This window comes from Balearica regulorum, chromosome 3 (genome assembly GCF_011004875.1).
Source record: "Balearica regulorum gibbericeps isolate bBalReg1 chromosome 3, bBalReg1.pri, whole genome shotgun sequence".
Taxonomy (NCBI): Eukaryota; Metazoa; Chordata; class Aves; order Gruiformes; family Gruidae; genus Balearica; species Balearica regulorum.
The window spans coordinates 22,716,470-22,742,088 of record NC_046186.1 but is presented as its reverse complement, the minus strand read 5'-3'; the positions used below and the strand labels follow the sequence as shown (position 1 = coordinate 22,742,088).

Here is a 25,619-nt window from a genome sequence, read left to right as displayed (position 1 = left end):
AGCCACAAGCCATACAGTGAAAGGTTTTGTAGACAATATAAGCTCCCATTTGATAAAGCTTAGTGTTGCATTAAACTCTTAATAATCTGATCATATTTTGAACTGCTTCTCTATCTTTCATATAATGTGGGTTTCTCTTGTCAACTCTTGATTTTTACAATAGCTACTCACACTTCTAGAGTAATTTTTTTACCGCAGTCACATCCATTCTGGATTTCAAAATCTGCATTTTATATTCTTATTATACTGATGCAAATTTAGAAAGAAAATCTGAACAGCAAGTGAAGAGGTTGCACTGCTAGTCTGCTTTGCATTCTCCATTTAGGACAGGAATGCCTTGAATCGAAAGCAATCACATAAAGGCACACTAAAATATTGAACAGGACTGATCTAAAAATGTTTATTGAAGAGAGACAACAGAGCTTGACAGATTTTAAGAGATGAAATAACAAACCACATTCATTTATGGACTAACAAGACTCCCACTGAAATTAATATCAGGATTGAGGCTTTGAACACAACTCCCCTTTGTATTTATGAGTAATACCATCACAGCATTGTGTTATCACCCTAATGGCACCAGAAACTACTGAACTGCTACAGATTGCACGCAACAGACAACTCAGTTTTTCCTCTGTTTAGTTATTCACTTACATCTTCTCTAAGCGAGGGCAAGGTGACTATAATATACCATCATCCCAATCTGTTTATCCTCTCACTGAGCAAAAATTTCTTCACAAATACAGGACAAAAAAGTGATTCTCCCCTATAAAAATCAAGATGCCTGAATTGAGAACATAGGCTAATCCAAAAATATATTTGTATATGAAGTTTTTATAAGCCTTGATGAGTTTACAGACACTAGAGTTTTAGAATAAATTTCAGTGGTGCTAAATGTAACAGAAAGTTTCCTTTCTAGACACTCAATTTGAAATATTTGTTAATTTCTTATATTTATCTCTTAACTTAAATGCCAGTCATGTCATTTCTGAATATGCACGATGAGTTGTCATTTTCCCAAGATACACTATGGCCAAGCCCTTATGCTCATCAGCAAAACTGGCAAGAAAAATCATTAAAACCTGCAATGTAACACAATCATTCACAGACACAGCAGGGCTTATTAGACTGCGCAGAGCATCGCCCTCATGCAGCTTCACAGCTCTTGAACGAGAGGAGATACTCCTTTACAGTTTGCTTTCCCAACCCTCCATTTAGTTATGCCATTTACACTGCTACTGATGGAGACGGTGAATATCAGGCTGCTGTGCAGTAGGTACAGGGAAAGCAAATACACACTTGTCCGCCGCTGCACTTCGATACACACAGCTTCTTAAGATGACTCACATTCTTCTTTCTGTAACCCCCACCGTTCGTAATTTGCCTTTCCTGTGGAGTCCCTGACTGGCAGACTACTGACGCTTCTGCCCTTTTTTCTTACCTGGCATTTTCACTAGCAAGAGTAAGGGCTCTGGCGTTGGTACCAAATCCAGATTGGTACTAATGGACTGGCCCTTCCCAATTATTGTAGCTTACATTTGAACTTTCCCCAGTTTAAACACTAAAAATTTATTATTGATTTTAAGATATTAAATACATGCCTTGTGGCTACAGCACTTGAGGAGGTTTCAGGATATCTGAGTTCCGTGGCTTGACTTAGAATATTTATTCCTTAGGAAAAACACCACATGAATCACTTAATACTCTTTTGCAACTGCTATGGGTATCCCACAATGCACCACTTGTGGTTTCACAGTGAACGTAGAGCTTAAATATTCATCCACTTTAATGTGAATTAGCAACATGTTGTTTCTTCTTCATATTTAAATCATCTATCGTTTGAATACAGAATGATATTTCAAAGCATTTACTAGTAAATTGTGTGATCAGCATGTGAATAACATTATTTAGAAAAACAACCGTAAGAAATTCAGCATCAAACTGCGTATTGATTTCAGTAACAGAGTGATGCAGGTCCTATACGTATAAATTCACTAAACTCTTACATAGAGACTTTCTTAGTGTTTAAAGTTGCTTCACAATTTTTTTTTGGGGGGGGGGAGGTGCGGTGTGTGGTTTTGTTTGTTTGATTGTTTTGAATTGGAGGATTTTTGCTCCATTGCTGATTGCTGAGAATTCCCTATCAGTAAACACTGGCAGAAAATTACCATCACTCATAGGATCCCATAGAGATCTGCTTTCTTCCAACATGAAGCAATTTCCAAGTGAGTCTTTAGAAAGTTGTTGAAATCTGTTAAAACAATTCTTGGATTAATTTGTGAGGTACAAAGTCAACATCCAGCTATTGCTATAAAAGAAACATTTGATTATGGAGAATAACAAAAAATACATCATAAAACCTACTCACTTACTTTAAAAGCCTAATGTATTTTCCCAGTAGGAAAATCAGGCATGACTGTGAAAGAACCAGGGCAGAAGGAAATGACAGATAATTAGGATGAGAATGAGAGAGCTCAGGTCAGGAAATGTGTGCAGTTCCAGTGTGGATGATCTGTGCTTGCTCTGAAATTCCCAGTGCAGCAAACTACTGTCTAGAACATGACTTTCTTCTAGATGAGGGTAACTTTGAGTTTAAGAGATCCAAACATAGCTTTTTACATGTTTGTGCCTACAGACATGCTAAGTATAAAGCCGCCCTTCTACTCAGGTGAGATCTAGAATAGAGTTGCTTAAACTCAGCTGTTCAGTGCGTTTCGGGATACTTTTGGAGACAAATCTAACATTTTGCTCTGCGGATGATGAGTTTAGATGCCTCAGCAGCAAGGCAGGTGCAGGGCAGATAACCCTCTCCTCCATCTCCTGAGTATGTATGTTTCACTACATTAAATAATGAGTTGAATCGATCCATTGACCACTAAAACACAAACGCTTAGCATACTGGCACCCTCTTACATGTAGACAAATAAATTTACAGACCTTGAATCTTGATGCAAATCTTACTGATTGTCCACATATGATGTCCAGTGCCATTCTGAGACACTCAGGTACCAGTACCCAAGTCTCCTGCACGGTGGTAGATAAGATAGAGAACCTATAGAAGACCACACCTTCCTTAAGTGCCAGCTGGAGATAAGCATGGTTACATGAGGGCATCTAGTACTGCATTAGATGTGTGGGGAACCTGAACAAAGTTCCAAGAGCTCATATTAGGGAAGAATGTAGAAGTCCTAGACATTAAGAAATCCTAGAAATTTTCCTCAGTCCTCCACTGTGAAACCTTGTTCATTGCCTTGCTTGCTGCTCCAGATGACCCACACGGACATAATGCTTATTGGCCTCGTGTTTATGTAAAATGATGAAACAATTATTTGGTATTTTTAATTAAGTGAAAACTCTGATAAGACAATCTGTGGTAAATGCTTAGAACAGACTTATTCTGAGACACTTCTACATCTGGTGTGCTAACTGTAGCTCAGTAAAGTTAAATGTATATTTTTAAAGATAAAATCATAGCAGTTTTGCCCACGGAACAGGTAGGATGAGATTCAGTTCTCCTACATCTGAACTAGTCACCCCCATGCGTCCTTTGCAGTCAGTCTGATCTATTCAGACACCTACTTTAGAATGAGATTAATTGCACTTTACACTGACTAGACCTCCATTGACTGTAAAGAAGTGCAAAGGCAACAAGCTCAGATGGAGACATCTGCACTGTATGAATTCCACATATTGTGATAAATGCAAATAAGAAGTGTGCACTGAGTCCCTATTTACATTATTTTTGGCTGCAAAAACACCCCTGCACTTGCCATTTTAGATAGCAATACCCTCCCAGCTAGTGTAGCCTCCCAGCTCCCCCCTGAATACAGAAGAAGCACTACTATCCAGCTAAAATAGAAGTTAACAGTATAAATGATTTTCCCAAGGTCTCGGGAAGAGTTTATAGCTTTTTCTTTATTCAGTACTCATTCTCACTGACATGGGCATAAGCTAACAATACGCACTTCACTCTGTTGTGATATTAATTAATATTTGCAAAACACATTGAAATCCTTTCATGATCTAGAATTAAGTACTGTTATCGTGGTTATTACATAGTTTGACTTTGGCCCTGACTTCTGTTCATGCTGTCTAGCTGCTCTGATGGGAAGGTTGCCATGAACATCACGTTCCCACACTTTAAGCACTTGAACTTCATAAACTTGAAGCGATGTTTCAGTAGCAGAAGGTCAATAAAGGACTCAATAAAGAGCCTGTAAACATGACTTGTCAATCATGGTTCTAGGCACTTGGATGTTGGTTCATTAAAATTAGTGAGGCTCGTTCAAAGATTTAATCAGGCACAGAAGATGTACAAAACAGGGTATTTGGATTTTAAGTGAAAATCTTGAATAAGGTTTATAGGCCAAATAGCACAGAGGGTTAGTACATGAGAATAGGACTCTTCAGTTGATGGACTAGTAGTTTCTCATACATACATGACAATGAAGTCTTGAGTTACCACAGGCAAATAGCCAAACAAGAAAATTAAATTAAATTAATATCCAAGTCCTCAGTGAGGTGGAATTCAGCTCACAGATCTATGATGCCCAAATTCAGGTGTCCACAGTCACCACTGTGCCTACGCCTCTAGTACAGTCCATGGGGCCTATGTTCGTATATCGAGGGCTCAATTCCGTTGCTCACATGCCAGTGCCTAGTGTCGCTGCAGGTGCTCTCAGATATCATGCCTAACCCCCAGCTGCCATTTCTAAAGAACATACATCCTCTGCAGGTCCTACAACATACATTCTAGTCCATGCACATGTCTCGGATAACCTAAAACATCTGAAATACCTTAGGATGCTTAAGTTTATCGTACACACACAGTGGCTGATCAGCTGAATTTCTCTGTTGCCTTTGCTGTGCTGACCAGATCTCCATGCACTATAGTGGGATCTTAGGCATGCAGAGATTGAGTCAGTGCATAATTAATACTGGTGCCTGATGACTTCTGAGGCTGCCTACTTACTCAAGAGCTCTGCTGAGGCTGGGAGACATTACACACCACCTAAGAAGGACTGCAGTCCTGTAGCCTAGAAGCTGAGAGCCACATGGAATAACTTAGGGCTTCTGAAAAGACACTAGATGTCTCAGTTGATGCAGCTGAATCCCCTCATATATAGGCAGACAACTACATTCAGGTATCTTAATCCTGAACTGAATATCATCTTTAGATTCTTACACAAATTGTATCCTAAGAATTTGTAGCTAGATTGTAGAGATGATTAGAACAATAGATCATAGAGAATGTAATTTTCAAAAGCAACCATTTATGCTCACAGAGGAGTGACCAGCAGTCTGATGGAAGCAAAGGCAGTGGTGCATGCAAAAGTGACATTTAGTAACTTAGTAGAAAACACTAACATGCCTTGCACTCAAACGTCATACAAAAGTGCAATGAAACATTTTTAACTGAAGAATTTACTGCCTGAACGGTGATAATGCATACAGGCTACAGTTGTATAGATGGAAAAAGTTTACAGTCGTCTTCCCTACAAAATATTATTTATCTATGCTTAAATCTAATTTATAGTTATGTACTACACCTATGTATAGTTAATCTATAAGCTACTTATTTATCTTCTTCTATGAATAAAAAACGTAAATGTTTTACGTGTCTCTAGAGTATTAGAATACAACTGATAATGACACTGTTGATGAGGACTGGAGGGAGAATAGTCATATCTGTATTACACTGTTAGCTTCTTTTTCCTCAGTGCCCTGCAGAACGAGGCTCAACTAAATTTTCAATAATCAAAAGCAACAGAAAACAGTTTAGAAGTCAGCTGAACACAAAAAATGTAACCTGCCCATGCAGCTTAAACACAAAGCATACGGGCTCTCTGGAGGAACAAAAAATGCTACGTCTAATAATGAAAACATTTAGAGATCTATTGTAAAGCCTTTGGAATAAAGAATCACACAAATGTATTTGATTTCGTGCTCACAGGACAACAGGGAAGGCTCTATATTTACGCCTGAACATGTTCCTGTTGAGGATGTTGAACTCAGTAGGACCAGGATGACTTACAGAAGTTTCATATGGAGCAATGTTGATATCTATTAGGGCTTTTTTAGGTATTACAAGTACCCAAATAGAGAATGTTTTGCATAATTTTTTTTAATTTTACATATGAAATATTAAAGTCTTAGTCTGAATGATTCCAAGCATTCTCAGTTGAAACTTTCTAACATAGACTCAGTTTGTATTGCTTCTAAAACCAGTTGTGTATGCACCTTGGTAAAACAGAACTTTACATGCTTTTAAATCCCAACAATAAGGGCTTTATTTAATTAAAATAATTTTTAAAAACCTTGAATATTGTCAGATACATCTGCTACTGACAAAGCTAACAGGTATGTGTATAACAATGTGCATAACATGTACTGACAATTTATCCCTTTTACATCAGCAGGATTATGGCAGTATAGTTTTTGACTAAATATGCAATTTCAATGGCAATTTTCTCTCCAACATTCTAACGGTCAGCAGCAGATTTAATTCACCAAAATGCCGAAATAAGTTCAGCTGTGTTCAGTACTGTGTTGCCACTTCTGAAGCTGACAGTGGATCAGCCAGGTAAACGCAGGATGCATACGTTCCAAGAGCACTATGGATGGAGCTGGCGTTTCCAGGTCATTACAGGGCTTTCCACTTTTTAGCATTTTGAGACCAGCACCACAGCTATCTAGAAATGAAAAATCTTCATGTTAAAAGGACCAACTTAGAGATCAAAGCTCCCCAGTTCAAATGTAGCTGGAGTGGGAACGCAAACATATTTCTTACATGACTGCTAAAGTTCCCTCATCGATATTTGAAGCTTGAAGCAAAGGCAATATCAGGTATTCAAGCAGACACTTTTGCCTCTGCCTTATATTCCTCAATTCTTAACTGCACCCTATTTCTTTACCCTATTTCTTTACCCATCTTCTTTTTTTAATGCCAAAATATTTTATGCCTCTGATATTTTTATGTACTTAACTGCAGGGAGCAATTAGAATGCTGGGACTTCCTGGCTACTAACATTTAAAGCTTCTGTCACAAGAGAAAAGGAGCGTGTCATGTACTCATAAGGAATAGATTCGTTACCAACAACTGCTATTATTGGCATGTTCCAAATAAGCTCCAAACCAGCCTTTTTCTACATCTTAACCTCCTGTTGCTCGGCAAGGAATAGAATCACTAAGCATCTCAGGAGATCAGGGAAAAATGTATTTCCTGATTTAAAAGCAAACAAATAATAATAATAATTTAAAAAAAAATGAATCCCAACCCTGCTCCTGTGTGGAACTACTCTAAATCAGACTTTTTCTGCTATGAAAAAAGGATGTGCATGAGGCAGAACATACAACTCAAAGCTAATGCAGTGTTAGGACATAATTTTCAACTTCCTGAAGAATTCAGTGCATGAACAGTGGGCTCAAATGCAGCCTTACACTAATGAAAAATCGGTTATTTCTGATGTCCTAATGTGTAGATGCTGATTTTAAAAGCATCTCGAGCAACAGTGAGAAACTATAACTAAAAGGTTCATTCCTTCAAGACCTGTTTAACTGTATGGCCAAAATTCTACTGGAATGTATTAAAAAAGAGATTAGCTGTAAATTTCCCCAATGGCATTCACCATACCAATATATGCATCCTTCACAACAGAAATCCGCCTCTGAGCCAGTCATCCCAAGCCCCGGTGTTGAGATAGCCAGCGCTTCTCAGGTGTGATGCAGCTAAGCTGCTTTAGGGAGAGGGTGCATCACCCCTCAGGGCTGCCCATCTCGCTCCTCTCGCCACACAGGGAACCGAGAAGTACCAGTAACCCCTAGTTTCTGCCCAGATGGAGGCACCTACAACATACACGTTTAATCAGAGGAATCTCATATCCAGCAACAAAAGTCCTAAAGAACTGGGTCCATGAGTCCACTTGACCACAATTTCTCTCTTCTTTAAAATCAGGGTCACAAAAGCATGTAAAATATATCAAATACTGTGAGAAATAACAGATGTAAATTATGAAAAGGAACTAACATATTTCATCAAGATTCACAGAATTTGCTAGGCAACACTTCCTAGTACCATACATATGGGACCAGAATTATCCACAGATGTAAGCAACGTTCTTATTTATTTCAGAAAATATTCAATACAGCAAATGAAAGAACCAACAACATCAGAATTATAATGGTGAGGCAAAGAGACAGCAAAGAGAGCATTAGGAGGAAAAAAGCTAGCAAGGGAGAGCTGCACTAATTTTTATAAAGAACCTAAAAATGCTTCTCTGTTGGGAAAATCCAATCTCTGACTGTGAGAGCAGCGGCAGAGGAAAGGTGATCTGCATAAGGCAAGGCAGGAGCATCGCTTTGTACACCCCGGCGCCCACGGAGCCCAACCGTGCAGTACCAGTACGGAGAAGCTCGTAACAGCGCAGGTGAGGGAGGCGCAAACCGGGATTTTACCAGTGCCTGACTTTGTGGTGGGCTACACAGACCAGGCTGGGGAAGATTTCCTGACGCACTCGAGGAAGCCAGGGAGAACAAGGTCCAGGACCTTGAGGAGTAGGGACCCCAGAGGAGAAAGGGAAGCCTGGAATAAAGGAGGCACCTGCACCCACCTTTGAAGGACTTCAGAGAGAGAAGGTTTTGTCGGTTTTAGTAAGCTGTCTGCTTTACAGAAAGGGGATATTAATTAGCTAATAAAGGTTGTCATACCAGCCCTGACACATATGATAAATACTGAGGGTCACGGGATTATTTTTTTTTTGCTCACTTAAACCTTATATTTAATACCGCTTATTGATTTCATTTAGACCAAAAATAATTTCATCCTCTGAAGCAGCATTTAAAATAGATCACGCATTGTCAGCTCTTTCAAAGGAAATTTCTGAAAATGATGGAAATGCACACACAGCCCTGTTCAGGATAAACACTAAATCTGTCCCCCTTCTCAGTCCTTACAGGAGATGAGCAAAGAGGAGTGCTGACTGCATTCTTCCCAAACACTGCTACCTCAAGGGAGGTCGGTGTCCGTGCAGTGGGGCAGAGAAGGCAGCAATCTTCAGGTGTCCCCCCCCGCAGGCACCTCCTTCAGGCCTCTCTGATGCCAGCAAAGGAATCGCCAAAAATACTCCAGTAATTCCCACTGTGCCAGTGACTGGGGCAGCTCCCAGCAAGTTCAGAGAGATGGGCAACTCACCGACACCTCAGAAAAATGGAATTGTCCACTCGCAGACAACTCCCACTCAGCCAGAAGCCCCAAAGGTGCAGAGGCAGGGCAAGTGCTGCTACGGCACCTCGTCTCTTGGTCTCGGGCACCTGGATCACCTTCAGTGGTCATGGATGGAAGGGGAGGCTATCAGAAAAAGGGGACTGCAAAGTTTGGGGCAGTAACTTCATGATGCTCTCTTTTCAGGCACCACTAAACCGATACCCCAGCCCAGTGTTTTGGGGTATTTGGCTACTTTTCTAACAAGAGCAAGAACAAGAAAGAAAATGCTGTTTCACCAATTTTCCATTACAATAAAAATAAGAACATTAATTACTTACTTATATATGACACAGTGAAACCAGAAATGCAGCTTCTCATGTAGGCAGTCTTCAGTCTTTATGATGTGAAAATGCCCACACTTGCTCTGTCCAAATTAGGTGATTGTTTTTAAGCACATTTCGCTCAAAGAGTTAATACATTCAAGTCACTCCTTCTGGGTAAGGCTACAATGAAAAGAACTGAAGCACGACACAGCCCAAATGCGATGGCAAAACCAAAAGCCCTGCTCCCAGCAAGGTGTGTGCTTAGGGGTGCCTTCACCAGCCGGCACCTAAAAACCAGGTCTGAGTTCAGTGGCAAAACCTTCCTTGTTCATCCAAAACTCAAACAGCTGAATTCAAACATTTCAAATATTTGAGATGGCTGGATTGCACTGGGAAGTAGGCTAATTTGTGAAAACTAAATACAAATAAGCTGAAGTCTGAGCAACTGACAGCTCAAATTTGCACACAGGCAGCACAATGTTCTCCAAGCGTATCTGGAGAGCACTTTTACGTGTGCTCATTTATTATATCAAATAACAAACACAAATGCATTCAAATCTCTAGGATCTGTTCGTTTTAAATTTGTTTTCCCTGTAAAGTTGTTTCCATCAAAGTCAATGCTTACGGTTGGGTAGAGCCTTTTAAACAGCTCCCCTTGGTGTGATGGCAAAACACACCTAGGGCAGGATTTGGTTGCTTGCTAATGGGTGCCTGGTGTTATCTGGGAAACCTCAAGATACCTGAGGTTGGCAGATACATACCTAGTCGGCACATAGGGCACGTGGGTTACACGCGACCCTCCCAGAGCAATGGCTGAAGGGCAGAAGGGTGACTACCTAGAGTCCCTCACGTGGTCCTGAGCTCTTCAGCAGTGGCAGAGGAAGGCCATCCTGGGCAGCTGGCGCTCCCTGAGAGGTGCTGGGTGCCCCTGGCCTGGACTCCAGCCAGTCTTTGTTGTACCAGCCAGGTCTGCATGGGCTTGGAGATGCTAAGGCACCTCAAGTGATGCTGGGCCCTAATTGGAGCCCAACTGCATTTAATCGGTAGCGCAAGTCAGTGCTATCAAAATGTTTCCTCCTGTCAAAAATGAGGATGCTGCTTTCTCCTTCGCCCCAACTCGGCACCCAAACGACACAGAATGAAGCACAGGTAAAGCGAACAGACCGCCAGCATGCAAGAGGACCCCTGCAATTTTCATAGGGGCCAAACCACAAATGGAAACAGAGATTTCAGTCAGCCCCTTTTACTGCATCAAGAAGCTAAGCGAAGGCTCAGGTTCAGGCACAAACACACGTCGGGATTACTTTTAAGTGAATTCACAAATATATCACTTCAGCATCAGCTGAAATTTGCAAGTAGTCTGCTGTGGGGAAAAAAAACAATGAAAATGTTATTATCAAGGAAATTCAGAAAGATGTTGTTTCCTGGTGACAACAGGCAACATTCCAGGAAATTCTTTTGATTTCTGAATAAAAATTTTAAGTCATGTGTGAGGAAGAAAAAATTTATATACATAATCACTAAATGATATTATATCATATTTCAGTTTTTACAGGAATCAGTTCTATTCTGTTTTAGTCTTTCAGATCATGAGTTTTTCCATATACTTAGGAACAATTAACTGCCTCCATATGGAAAAAAAAATGAAATTATTACTAGTCTCATCTTCATAATGACTATATGAATACTAATTTGGTATTGCTCAGTACTGTTAATTCTGTATTATCTTCTGACCTTCCACTTTGTTTTATTTTATTATTCTTTAGTCACTTTTATCTTTTTTTTCCCCCTGTGGGAATATTTAAATTACTCTTACAATTTCTGTGAAATCTAAGGATACTAAAGATGTTGAAAAGTTACTGTTAGGTCAGCAATCCTAACTCTTTCTCCACTCCCCTTTGGGGAAGGTATATAAGTGCTTGGCTATAATCACCATTTGTTGTTTATGTATACAGTCGATTTTCCTAATAGGTTTATGATATATGGGTTGGCACAGATTTGTGTTAAAATGATACATGAAAAATCAATCAAGAAGAATACCACAAAATCCTCTAGATCAAACCACACAGTATTTGTAGCTGTAGCCAAAAAATAGTAGTACTGGATGGTAAAGTAAATTTTCATAGATACAGTTTTAAAGGGAATGCATCAAGAAGTTTTTCCTGAGTAATAATTCAGTGTATCCATCATTCTTTCACAGCCGGGATGTCTTGCATGCACATACACTGCTGTTTATTTTGGTACTTCTCGCAAATCTTTCAGATGAGATTTTGCGGTGGTAGCGACTGCAAGAGCTGGACATATTTACGAAGGGATGACAAGGCCGGAGAAGACGTTTTTATGTTTTGCTCTGAAAAAAAATGAAGACTAATGATCACACTGATGTCTCTCAGAAGAGAATTCACACGGGAACAGCCTGGCTGCCAAGAATACTTTGTTCCTTGTGCTCCAAAATCAGAAACATAGGAAAAAATTGTTCCATTGCTCAAAAGGAATGCAGCTTACGTGGCAAGTCACGATAATAACGAGTAAGATATTTCTTCAGGGTAAGCTGGACCAGCCCCATGAAAGATGTTAAAAAAGAGAGGCAAATTTTATTCATCATTATGTGGAATTATGCAACTGAAATTAAGAGCAGTATTATGTTTTCTTGCAGTAAATGACTTCCTGGGTTGTTTGGGGTTTTTTTTACAAGATACCCTATTTTATGGGTAATCTGTTTTCCAAGTAAAGAACGCTACAAGTGCAGCCTGGCAGCTACCTCACACCAGCTGAACCCCTTCTGCACATTTTTACATATCAAGATGCATTACACGATGCTGATGACTGTTTCTATAGTCTGCACAGTTTTACCTTGTACACATGAAAATATTTAAGTCTGCCAATCCTTCACGATGCAGTTTGTGAAACGTGTACGATACCTCAGGAAAGAGACGATACGCAGCTTGTTCCTCCCCCTTACATTTAACCAGAAGACGACAACCAAAATAGTCATTCCCTGTACTGCCCTATTAGGATGTCTTCACCGTTACGGTCAGACACTTTCATCTATATCCTTGATCATTTGTCTCCCCTTCTTCGTGTGCCAAGCAGTATCACGATGCTTCCCTAAGCCCCTCCATAACACTCTCCCTTTTTTCCAGCGTTAACCTGGGCTTGCTCTTGGGTCTGCTCACCCTTCGGCTGATACATTGCAACATTAAGAAGTGCAGGAAAACACAAATGTTAACACGAGAAGCTGTGCTTAGAGCACTGATCTTTCAAGCAATGAAGCAAAATGTTATCTTCCATTTCACCACTGCTATCAGAATGTAGAGCTTCACACATTCTCTTGATTCTCAGGCATCATGCTAGTTTACTAAGTTTCAGTGTCCATGTACATGCTGTGGAGTAACAGATGGACATTTGTCAGAACATTTTAAATAAAAATCCATCAAATTAGGAAGCATACCACAATTTTTTTAAAATAATGGAGTGTAATTTAAAGAAATTAATAAACAGAGAAAATATTCTATTAAAGGAAGTTTGGAAAAGGCGTTTATCTTTCTTTAAAATAAATAAATAAAAGAAAAGAAAATGTATCACGTTACTTGGGTATGCAACTAAATGGAAAGTTACCTACAAGCAGATGCCAGGAAAGTTCCTGATAGAGAATGCAGTCTGAGTGTGATACAGTTATATAGGAAAAACTTTTCTATTTTATTGATCAAAGCAGCATTCTACAGCCCGGCATACACTATACTTCTCAGCTTTGTACTTTGCTCTTTCTGCATCATTTTAGGACAGCAATTCATGACAATTTTGGAAAGTAAAAAGAGATATAAAATCACTGGGAGTTGATCAGAGACCTGACACTGGTTAGCAAAGGAAATGTGTTTTTGTAATTTATCCATGACAAGGAGTATTTGAGAGTGACTTCCACCCTGCTCTAAATCATAAGCACAGTACATGTTAAAAATATTAATGTATCAGATGAGACATTTAGAAAGGGATGTACAATCTCCAAAAGAACCATTAAATGAAAATGCTATTTTGAAATACAATAATTTAAGAAAAATAATTAAATGCATGTCAAAAAGAAAACTCAAAACCAAACAATATAAAAGGACATTAACTGCACTATAAATGACCTCAAGAATGAACACACATTACTACAGGAGATCTTTTATTGGTGGACGTAAGAATACTTCCACTGATTTATGTAACTTTTAACAATTTATTTTAGCTGTAGATAAACATTTTTAGGGAGGAAAAGAGAAAAACTTTGGGAAGTATCCAAAATTAATCTATAACTTCTTAATTTTAAAAGAAAGATAACAGACCTTCGAACTATTGAATTTAACTATTTAGATACATTATAATGCTTCGGTCATCTGTTTCATTATTTTCAAAGGTCAGTGTATGTGCCTTTGAATTCATAAAGTAATATATAACTTTCTAAATCTCGTTGCAGCTGAAGTCTTGAAGTGCAGATAGTTCAAGTTTTCCTAAGAAAGGTCAGTGCAATATAAGAATGCGTCACATTACAAAAGGAGGAATGAGGCTGAAAAATAACACAGAGAGAAGCTTTCTCTTTTAGAAGTGTCATATACATTAAAATTTTGGAGTAGTATATTCTAAATTACCATTTAAGAAAACTGTTGTCACATTACTTACTGTCCATATTATTATAAAAGTACAGGATATCATAATTAATCGCATCCCTCTTCAACTTAATCAAAATAATTTCTTTTGAAACACCTCACTTACTACACTCACCTCTTGCATAATGAATAAAAGCTGAGGTGCACAGAGATGAGAGACGCTATAGAACCCAATGCATTTCAGGACCGGCAGCTAAAGTAATTCTGCATTTTCAGATGTACTGCTGCCTTTTCTGCATATAATGCTATAAGCTGCAGATACTTGTCACAAAACCGCTCTTATCTACAAATCGTAGTATATTACAGTTTACATAAACAGTGCGTTGTGAAGGAACCATGCCTAATCTATGTGGAACATCTTGATTTCTCAGTCTACTAAAACATATGGGGGGAAAAAAGCAGCAGTCCTGTTTATCCATTTGAATTCCAGAAAGTAAAAGAGTAAATTTAAATTTCTGTTAAGCTACTAAGAAAACATCACCTACATGAGTTATTTTAAAATGAATCTCTTAAATATTGGAGTTATTCTCTTAAATCCAATAATTTATCTTGCTCTGAAAACTGATTTTGGACATTTGCAGTATGAATACAAACTATAGTAGCTATTCCTAAATAACACCATTTATAAACAGACCCTCAAATGAGTGAGATCAAAATTTCAGACAGAAATAAAAATCAAATTACGGTGTACACAATGTATAACAGGAACACTTAACAATCACATTTTTAAAATTTCTTACCTTTAAGCAAAACATTATGGCAAAGATAACCCCAAAGTAGACAAAAAGCAGGCCAGATGCTGGATAATAAAGCCACAAGTCATCATCAAAGAAAAGAGCAGTTTCACGTCCTGCAGCCAGAAAGGGCTGGAAACATCAGAGGGGCTTGAATTCTCCTTCAGAGGGAAGGTGAACCTTGTGTCACTCTTACCAATGGGAGCCCAAACTCTTCCCAGCTAGAGGATATTAATACTTCTTACTCGTACGCAACAACTTCTTGCTATGTGATGTCTTCGTGCCCCAATTTAAAATAATTTTTAAAAAGCATTATTAAGTCTACGTATTATTTCCTCTATACTGTGTTATCATGAGGAAGACTGGTTAAGGGTATAATAAAGAATTCAGACAGATACATAGCCTTCTCAAGAAACTTGAATGTGTTTTTTTCATTTCCTTTTCCAGCATAAAAAAAAAGGCCTAGATTCTTCCTGTAGCTTCAACTATGCAGGATTTGAAAGACTGCAAGATCAAGGGAAATAAATCAAAGGAAGAAAAGCAAGCTTTGTCCTCCTTTCTGCTCATCAGGGAAGATAATTGTTATCAATCTCTAAAACTAAAGAATATATTTGCTCATTTAAGTGAAATCTGCTGTTGCACAGAGGATAAAAGGTGGCCTTATACTGATGCTCTTTGGGAAGAATTTCACTCTGCATGAATGAAGCAAAAGTGCCGTCTTTTATCTTACTTGGACTCTGTTTAGACAAATTCGATAGAGTAAGAGTGTTTATACTCTGTAGCTTTATATTCCAATGACTTATTAAGCCATTAATCAATAAGAATGTGAAAGTGGAAGATCCTCTGGGGCTTTTTCCTTCCCCCTCCTATTTTTAGATTACTCTATAAGAAATAAAAAGAGTAGAGGAGTAGTAACTACTTGAGGTTCTCTCTCTATTGCCTGCCATTCAGGGGAAAAGAAGAGGGTCAAAAACAACCTCCCACTTGTGGCGACTGAAGCTATTTGTTCCGTGTTATTTTTACAGGCTACTTGTGAAACTAGAAGGCAGGTGTGAAAGCTGAGAAGTTCTTTCTACTCCTCGCTGCCAGTAAAACACACAATAATACAATAATATACTTCTGTACCCCTGCAGCTGCACGGGCTCTAAAAACGACCATGCAAGAGTGAAATGGTTTGGAAAAAGTTTCCTTAAAGGCTAAGTTGATTATCCGCATCATTAATAACACCGTATATGGTTTCTATGAAAAGTCACCAGCCTATCCAGTTGCAAAACTTAGAGAATTGCTGGAGACTTTGCTGATATTTTATGATATGTAATTTGCATAACATTATTAGGGCATTAAAAAGTTTTACAGTGTAAGTCATACTGTCAAGAAGTAAAGAATCACAGGAAACTAATTCAGTTGACCTCCAATGCTCAAAAATAAATCTCATGCAGGAAATCAACATATTAAAAACCCTTGGCATGCTAAGGGCAATTAGATTCCAGACAAGCTTAAACAATTAATTTGGATTCTCCCACACACCTTAGGGATTATTGAAAATACTGTATCACCTAAATTAAAGAAGAAAGGTAATAAGGACGCAGTACAAAAAAAAAATGTTTTGAATTGTTATTCTCAGTACTGACCTGCTCCCTCTCCGGGGCAATGCGGGAGAGTTGTTCCCTCTGAAGGCAGCACTCCAGAGGCTTAACGCTGGTCGAGCAGCCTCTCAGCTTCCAAGATGAAATACGTATCAGAGACACCTTAAATGACCACTACACAAGAAACTGGTGTCCAATTTCTCCCTAAATTTGTGTTTCTTAGTTTTAAGCTTTCCTAACTGTTTTCAACTTCACTATCAAGACTTAACCTTTACATTTGCTGAAATAAACTTTGTGTTGCAACAACTTCTTGTGTTCAAACTGAGCTCAGGTTAATCTGACAACCCTCTTGTCAGAAGATGCTCTTCTTTCCTTTGAGATAACAAATTTACTTTTTAAAGACAGTATTTAAGATGAAAGATACAAAAATGAGAGTGGTGGAATGATTTTGGGTGGAGAAGGAGCAGCTGTGAAGGACCCAAGATGGGAAGCTATAGATAGATGGAAAGCTCTGGTATATACTTCTCTCTCTGTTATTTGTGCATATGTACAGTCTGAATCTCTAAATTAAAGATTTTTGCCTTCTTGGATTTATGTATGTATTTGACCATATTTTTAACATGTTTCATTACTGTCAATTTATCTACTTTATCTACACACAGTGGTAGCAGCATCTACTGAAGATAATAGACACCGATTTCCCTTGCGAGATAAAGCCTTCATCTATGGTATACCTCATGCACTTCTGCTAACCGCAGGTGTATACTACATTTACTACCAAAAGTGGAAAGAAAGAAAGTCTTTTTAGATTGTAAGACTATATGGTTATAAAATGACAAAAAAAAATAATTTAGAGCTAAAGGCCAATGCTGTATTGGAAGCTATTTGTTGTTCATTTTCAAAACTGGCGAGGACAGAGAAATGTGACAAACGTGGAATGAAAATGCATGGAAGATAAGTACATTTTAAGCTCAAAAGAAGTATTTAAGAAAGTGCAGTGCAAAACAGATAAAAGCAAAGTGAGACCAAATATATATGCATGCGTAGAAACACTGATTGAGAAATCTAACTGCAGTGATTTCCACCCTCTCATCACAACTGAGCGTGTACTAAATGAATAAACTGCTACTTGACATTTCCTAAATAAATATCATGGGAAGAGTACTTATTTTACTGTAATGAATCATTTTGGCCCCTACAACAGAAAGTAGCTGTGATGAACTGTAATCTGTTTCGGGAAATATAATTCTAAAAGGGAGATATATATGGACTGAAATATGAGAAGTTGTGGTCTCCAACAGGTCTACTTTAAAAGAGATTCTGATTCATCCATGCCCACTTCTACTTATATTTGATCATAGCTGTTGACATACTGTATCTGCCATGCAGAGAGATATTTCTCTACTAGAGGTAAGAAAGCCATATGGTTCGTGGATGACTATGAATTTTCGCAAGGCAAACTGAACCACATATCTTTTTTTTTTTTTTTTTAATGTAGTTATTCAAACAAAACTACCCATTTAGCAAACAGAATATTTTAGATTCAGGTGGGATATTTTGGCCCATATAATACCTTTCTAAGAACTGAAAGTGTCTCTTAAATACAATCATAATGGATGAGCAAACACTAACTTTCTGCATTAGTGGTCCTCTCATTCACCATGCATGGTTAGACAAACAAATTCAGCGTAGTGATGAACTGAAGCAGCAAATAAGACTTGTCTTATTCATGGAGCAGAACTGAAGCAGCTGTTTTTGTTTGACTGGTGCAGTTTGAAAGGGCCCCCTGATGGTATACCTTAGAAAAAACAAGGGTTTATTTCAATGTTCTTTTTATTACTAAAACTACTCATAGGATTATCATAGCTATACAAGCAAATTGCTTTGACTACGTGTAATTGCAAACAGAAAAAAAAGTTCCTGCCAAAGGCAGGCGTAAAATAACATTTTACCACCTTTGTTAAGGCACACAAAAACTATCCCAATAATTACTCCAACGTCCATAATTTAGTCAGACAAAGCTCTCAATCAGGCTGACATTTAGTCATCCAGACTGCGTATATGAATATTTCCTATTAGAACATCCGTTGGCAGAAAAAAACGGTTGTAATATTGTGAAGTGGTAACCTGACCAGGAAGAGCAATGTTCAGGAAAGCCTGCAAAGGGTAGGTACCCTCTGGGCGGGATGCTACTGGGCGTTCAGAAGCAGTGGAAACTGAATATCCAAGCTTTCCACAGGATCAGGTATGAACGTCCTATTCAGTGACACATTTCTCCTATCACATCTACCAACTAATATCAAGGTAACTTGCTTCATACAGCGGAATTTATTAGATAAAATTTTTAGTTAGCCATAATGGACCTTAACATTTCTGTCTTGATTTAGTAACTTTCTCTGGTAACAGCTTGGCATAGCCAACAATACCACCATTAATCGTGGTGAGACTTTGCCCTACACAAATGTGAAATCCCGATCTCATTAAGTCATTAGGAATATTACCATTGATTCAGCCAATCTTGGCTTCAGCTGTGCGGTTTTACTGGTTATATAGACAAAACACATTCTCCTCAATACATCTGTCAAGAGCAGCCTATGTTTGCTGGTTTCAAATGCTTGCTTAAAGCACTTATGTCTTCACTTTAAGTGTAACTTCAACTCGCACCAGAAATTTAAACTCATTTCAGATGGACTAGAAATTCTAAAAAGTTAACAAAAAGAGGTATGCCCTATACTGTTCTAGTGCAAACTAGATATATGTGTAACTAAATGCAAATAGCACTTTATGGTACTAAAATGAAAAGCTAAAAATGATCTAAAATAGAATCAAAGAATTTATTTGACAGTCCTAGTTTTTACTTCGTGTGTAACTGAACAATGGCATAATAAAAGCATTCTTTAACTTAGGAATATTGTGTCTGATCACACAGGGTCTGACTACAGCACTTGGAATTAAATCTCCAATGCATAACATTGTAATTCTTAAAACTATTAAACATCCTCTGAGTCCATTTTAACCACATACTAGACATCTTGAAAAGCATGCAAAATGATGGGGGGGAAACAACCTTTCAAATATAAATGATAAAATCTGGTTAGCACTGTAAAATAGCTACACGCAGTAAAATTAAAACTTGCAATTCTGAAAGAAAGTGCTTTGTGCAAACCATCTGGAAATGACTGAAGTATAATTGCTATATTGCTGAAAGCACAGAAATATAAAACTCCTACTCTTCCTATTTTACCTGTTTTCCAGATAAAACACAAAGACGGAAATGAAACTAATCACAGACGTGCAAGGCTGGTATCTCAAATACATTTGCATTATAAAATAGTATCATCCCCTGCTCTACCCTGGAGTCACTTTCTAAAACAAGTCCAGTACAACTAATACGCTCCCCTGACATAGCCCAAGCTACAGTACAAAGCATTCAGCTGCTACGACCCCACACGAGACTTCTCAGTCATCTGCACTTGGATTTGCACTCGGTCACATTCAGGTGACCCTTCCTCCTAGCAGGATGCCCCTTGCAGCCATCTTCCTCTCAAACGACCTCAGGCAGTCAGTATGTCAAATTTTGCTAGTGCTCTGCTTTGTGATACTACTGTGAAGCACACAGAAATATACACAAAACACTCCAGCACTGAGAAGGGCACTTGAGTTTCACAGTCTTGTTCTTGGGCTCACACCATCTAGAGTGATTGAAGCACTTGATCTCGTTCTAAGTGCTTTAATTTGGAAGAGATGCAAATATCACCTGCTCCCAAGGCACATTAAGCCGGTGTAAGCCTGTGCTTTAACGAAGCACGGTCGGAAACAAACAAAAAATCGTGGCTGCAGATTAGAAACCTTTGGAAGTTTCAGGGAAGTTGAGGCCGAAGCACTTCCATGTGCACGTACCGCTAAAGGCCAAGCTCTACGGAACCGGCACCGCTGTTAAAACTGGGGCACCAGCAGCGTAAGAATTAGGTTACGAAGGCGACAGAAAGCGGGGCCGTAGGAGAAAGCCCCTTGGGCGTTCTCGGCCGGCCGGAGGGCTCCCCCCGCTCCGCTGCCCCGGACCGCCCCGCACCGCCCCGCACCGCACCGGGCCGGGCAGGGACGGCGGCGGGGGCCGCCCGCCTCGCACCCGCCCCGAGGTGGCGGCCGCCGAGCGGTTTTGCCGGCTGCGCTCCGGGAGGCGAGTTTCGGGGAGGCGAGACGGGCCGAACTGCGCTGCGGTTTTAGTATGGTGCCGGTTAATTATTTTATTTCTCCGGCAGACGGTGTTTCAAAGGACCGCGGAGGCGCTCGGCCAAGCCGGCTGCAGGCATCCCCCTCCCCGCGGGAAGAGCCACCCGTGATCGACCCGGCGACCGGGGGCAGCGCGGCTGATGCGTCCGGCCCCCGGCGCCAGCCCCCGGCGCCCGCCTCCACGCTCCGGCTGCGCGTCCGCGGACTTTTCCAAGCGCGCCGAGCCCTGCGCGCCCGCGGCGGGACAGACGCGCGGAGCCGGCGCAGGTAACGCGCGGGGCGCACCTGCCGCCCGCCCCTCCTCGGATACCGGGCTGCGGCCCCGCCGACCCTCGGGGCCGGGCCGGGCCGCCGCTCCGGGGGGGGCTGTGAGAGGCCGGAGGGAGCAGCGCGGCCCCTCCGACGTACCGGCGCCCTCCGCGGCTCTGCACCGGCACCGCGGCCGGGAAGAAAAAAGCCGGGGGGGGCAGCGTTGCAGACGGCGGCACGGCTGCAGCCCCGGCCCCCCCCGGCCCCTCCTCGCGGAGCAGCCCCGAGAATCACGCGCTCCCAAAATTTAAATCGCCGCCGGCACTGCGGCTCCGCGCGCACCGCTCCCCGCCCCGCCGCTCCCTCCGGCCAAACCGGCCGCACGGAGGGTCCGGCCGTCGTCGTCGTCCCCGCCGACTCTCCCCGCGCTCCGCGGCCGGTGCCAGCCCGCAGCCGCCCCGCGCCGGCACAGGGCACCCCGCCGCGCAACCGTCCCGCCCGGGCTGTGCCGAGGCGAGACCCCCGCCACGGGTAGACCCCCGCCACGGGTAGACCCCCGCCACGGCGAGACCCCCGCCACGGCGAGACCCCCGCCACGGGCAACGCGGATGACGGGGGGGGGGGGGGGGGGGTGAGGACACCACAACCGACGGCGCGGCTGGCGCGCCCTCGATCCGCTGCCCGGGCAGCCGTCCCCGACGGCGGCGGTCCCCGCACGCAGCGGCCGGACTCGCGGCACCGGCACCCCCGTTCCCTCCGCTGCCTGTGCGGTGCGGGGGCATCCCGCGAGCGGCGCGCCCGCCGCCCCGACGGCGGCCGCCTCCCGTCCCTCCCTACCTTTTTCAGCGCTGACATTCTAGTGCATTATTAACGCGGCGGGTGCGGGCTGCGCGCGGGGCTGCCGGGTCAGGTGAAGGAGACGCCCGGCCGGGAGCGGGAGCGGGAGCAGCGGCGCGCGCCCAGCATCACCCCGCCGCCACTCACCCCGGCGGGGCGCCGCCGCCGCCCGCTCCCCGCGCGCAGCCGGGGCCGCCCGCCGCGCGCCGCCCCCCCCCCCCCCCCGCGCGCACCCCCGCCCTCGCTCCCGCCGGCGGCGGCTCTGCGCAGCCGCGCTCCCCCTGCCGGAGCACGCGGGCACCGCGCCGGCCACGGCGGGCGAGCGAGGCGGGGCCGCGCGGCCCCCAGCCGGCAGCGCGGGCACGCCCCTGGCACCGTCTCCGCCAATGGCGCGCCTCCAGCCCCGTGACGGACAGGCGCGGCGCCGAGCAGGAAGGAGGGCGAGCGCGGAGCCGACGGCTGTGCGGGGCAGGTCGGGCTCTTCGGAGGGGGCTGCCCGTGTGCCCGGGGCCATGGCCCTGAGCAGGAGGGAAGGTAAGGAAGGCCAGGCCGTGCCGGGCGAGGAGGTGTGGAGCAGAGGCGTCGCTGCTGCCGTGCCTGCCCCTTGGGGCTGGGGACAGAGGGAGCCTGGGGGGGCGGGGGTTAGCGGCCGCGGTTGCCGCCGCCCTCAGCTGAGGCGCGTTTCCGTCCGGGCGTACCGTGCTGCCCTGGTTCCGCACGAGACTCGCGTGTCCCTCTCCTCGGCGCCCTTTCCCGCGGGTGAGGGCGGTGGGAAGCCGGGGGTGGGCAGGGAGGGGAGCCCGGCAGCGGGAGGGCGGGCGGGAGCCTGAGGTGAAGCTGGGGAAGGGCGGGGCGGTGGGGGTGCAGAGTGGGCAGGGGCACGGCCTCGTGGCCCGAGCCCTTCTCGGAGCTCCTGCCCTGTACCCCCGGGACCCGGGAGGCGCCCGGGAGAGTTCCTGAGCTGCTGCTGTGTAAGTGTCCCCGACTGGGGGCTGGGAGGGGGGAGTAAGAATCACTTCTTTAATCATGAAGTATTTTAAGACGAACACCTTTTTTCTCAGCGTGCACATGCATGTATACTCGTTGTCAGTGACCAGACAGCTTGGCTTATTTGAAGTTAGTTAGCATAATTCTGAAATAACCATGGTACTGTGCTTGCAAAGAAGGAAAAAAAAAAAAAAAGCCTTTCTCTCTCCAGATATAACTTCAGTCCATTTGGTTTGCCTTTTATGTTTTATAAGACATATATATATTCTTCCTTGTGCAGGAAGAATGCAGTAATGAAAATACAGGTGCTCTTTAAGTGATATCTTGTTCTTAAGAGGGATTGAGTAGGGCTGAGCCATGAGAGCGCTGAAGGCTTGCTTAGTGTAGTGACTTTGTGGCTGGCTCTTGAGTTTTCAAACAATTCCTTCCTGCCAGGGTAACAGTGTGAGAGTGAGACTGAACAGCAAGGGTTAGTGTTTAAGCTATGTGCTGGCTGGCTGCATCTAGTGATAGTGTTGTAGGAAGTACATAAACAGAGTAGTGTTATGTGGTTTAGATGCAGATTCATTGCAAGACATGGAGAAGGCTGATGGAGTAACCGTTTTGCTTCTAGTGTGACTTCCTTTGAGGAAAGGCAGAGAATGACAAATTGGTGTCTTCTGGGAGAAAGTTAGAGAGTTGGGAAGAGTGAGTTCATTCACTTGTAAATAAACGTGTGACTCTAGAGCTGAGAGTGAAGGAAACAAATTCCAAAGCACTCAAATTGTTTTAAACCAAAGATCATCTAAAGAACTATTTATTTCTATAGGGTGAAAGAGAAAGCTAAAATGATGCTGAGTGACTGTCTTTACTGTGTAAAGTTAGAAATCATGTAAGTTTTCTTCAGCCACTCTTAAGGAGTGATGATTTAAGGTTCGGAAGGATATACACCGAGGAATAAAAGGATGATGGGATACCATGTGGTCACCTGAGATGAAATAATAAAATTGGAAGAGTTTACAACCTCCTCTGATCAGCCTCTGCAGCTGATAGCGTATATGGAAACTATTGACTTTCTGTGGTGTAAAACTATATATGTTTTTAAAAAGACAGGTGTCTCAGAAAAGAGCTGAAAAAAAAGGCTTAGATGCTTTTCTTTAAGATTGTTTTTTGCTCCTCTGTGTAAGAGTGGGTTGAAGGCGCTGAAGATAGACTTTCATCTGCGTTATGAACACTGAAGCTTTTTATTTTGTACTGAACTGGGCCATTATACAGAATAAATAGGATGGTCAAGAGTTTGTAGGTCATGGGTCTAATTGTCAATTAAGAGAATCTAGATAGTGGAAAGACAGCAAGCCAGCAGTGTGGGTAAGTGAAATGCACTTCACTTTGCCAGCAAAGGGTTGGGCAGGTGTAACTGAGAAAATGCAAAGTTTTTTGAGTTTCATGGGGCTTTTTGTCTTTTAGTTGCTTGTGTACCAATGATTTGTAACAAGGCTAGAAGTATTAGCAGTTGGCATTGTAAGTATTATTGACAGGATGACTATCCTCTCTGGGACAGCTGGATTCATGAGTCATAGCCATTAAACAAAAATAATTGCATCTTTAAAGCTATAGTCATCTTGAAAGTTTGTGCGGCCTCAAGGTGACCCTATCGTAAAGGGTTATAGAGTGGCATTCCAGCTGCTAAAGGGTAGAGATAAGGTATTGATATAGGTGTAGTATGCATTATCGACATTAACCGCTAATATAAAGTGATACAAAAACTAGTATGCCATACAAAGGATGATCTGGTGGTACTACAGGAGACCTCCTATTTGAGAGATTAACGTGAAAATCCAATGCAGCCAACTGATCGTTGTCCTCAGTAACAACAGTAACAAAAAGTTTTTAAACAGTGAGAATATTACATTGAGGAGTACTATTTTCATCTCTCTCTGATGAGTCAACTGACTTGGGCTTGTGGCAGAAGCTCATATTTGTAATAGGGATTGAAATGAGATTGCAGTTCCTTGGTTTTAGGGTTTTGTTCGTTTGTTGTTTGGTTTTTAAAATGTCCATATCAAACAGCTTAATTCTTGCAGAAAAACTCACCGTTTTTCTTTCTTTTTCTAATTATTTAAGAACAACCTTGCTTCTTACATACCTTGATTTTTTTTTTTGTTTGTTTGTTTTTTAAACTCAGCATAATTTTTGGAAAACACTTTGTCCCCTCCCAACTCCTTGTGCACCCCCAGCCCACTCGCTGGTGGGGTGGTGTGAGAAGCAGAAAAGGCCTTGGCTCTGTGTAAGCACTGCTCAGCAGTGATGAAAACATCCTTGTGATATCAACACTGTTTTCAGCACAAAGCCAAAATATAGCTCCATACCAGCTAATACAAAGAAAATTAACTCTATCCCACTCAAAACCAACATGGATTACTTCCAGTAGGCAGTATGTGGTTTCTTATGCTTTCAGTTGTCTTTAGTTCAAAAGATTGAAAACTGTTCTCTAGAAGTTTGCATTTCTATTAAGGGTTTCCTAATGGCTTAAATTAAAACTCCCTTTATGACTAGAAAGAAAAATTCTCTCTCACTGAAACTTGCAATACTTTGTAATGATGGGATAATTGGTATAATATTGATTTCTGTTATATGTATGTGTAGGGATGCTTGCAGAAATTGCTGGATATTATGTTTCAGTCAAATATTCAAGTCACAGCAAAGTGTAATATATTTACTCCCTGAAGAAAGCTATGTAGACATTCAATTATGTTTATATTTTATATAATATGAACTTATGAAGATTCCTTTTAAGTAAAACTTAAATGATGTGCAATCTTGTTGAACTCTTGCCTGTGCTCAGT

General features: G+C 42.0%; 2 protein-coding genes across 17 annotated transcripts in view; one reads left to right on the top strand and one right to left on the bottom strand.

Moving 5' to 3' along the window:
• The window catches only part of DLGAP2 (DLG associated protein 2), a 466,376-nt gene extending 444,371 nt beyond the window's left edge, over positions 1–22,005 (bottom strand). For all 11 annotated transcript variants that reach the window (XR_012834403.1, XM_075747313.1, XM_075747324.1 and 8 more), the window contains exon 1: positions 21,808–22,005. Coding sequence is in view for 8 of the 11 variants with exons in the window: in XM_075747302.1 (XP_075603417.1) it covers positions 21,808–21,825 (18 nt within the window). In the remaining 3 variants the exon portion in view is untranslated. The remainder of the gene's footprint in view (positions 1–21,807) is intronic.
• A 225-nt stretch (positions 22,006–22,230) lies between these two features.
• ERICH1 (glutamate rich 1) overlaps positions 22,231–25,619 on the top strand; it is an 87,349-nt gene continuing 83,960 nt past the window's right edge. For all 6 annotated transcript variants that reach the window (XR_012834401.1, XR_012834402.1, XR_012834398.1 and 3 more), the window contains exon 1: positions 22,231–22,341. Coding sequence is in view for 1 of the 6 variants with exons in the window: in XM_075747269.1 (XP_075603384.1) it covers positions 22,320–22,341 (22 nt within the window). In the remaining 5 variants the exon portion in view is untranslated. The remainder of the gene's footprint in view (positions 22,342–25,619) is intronic.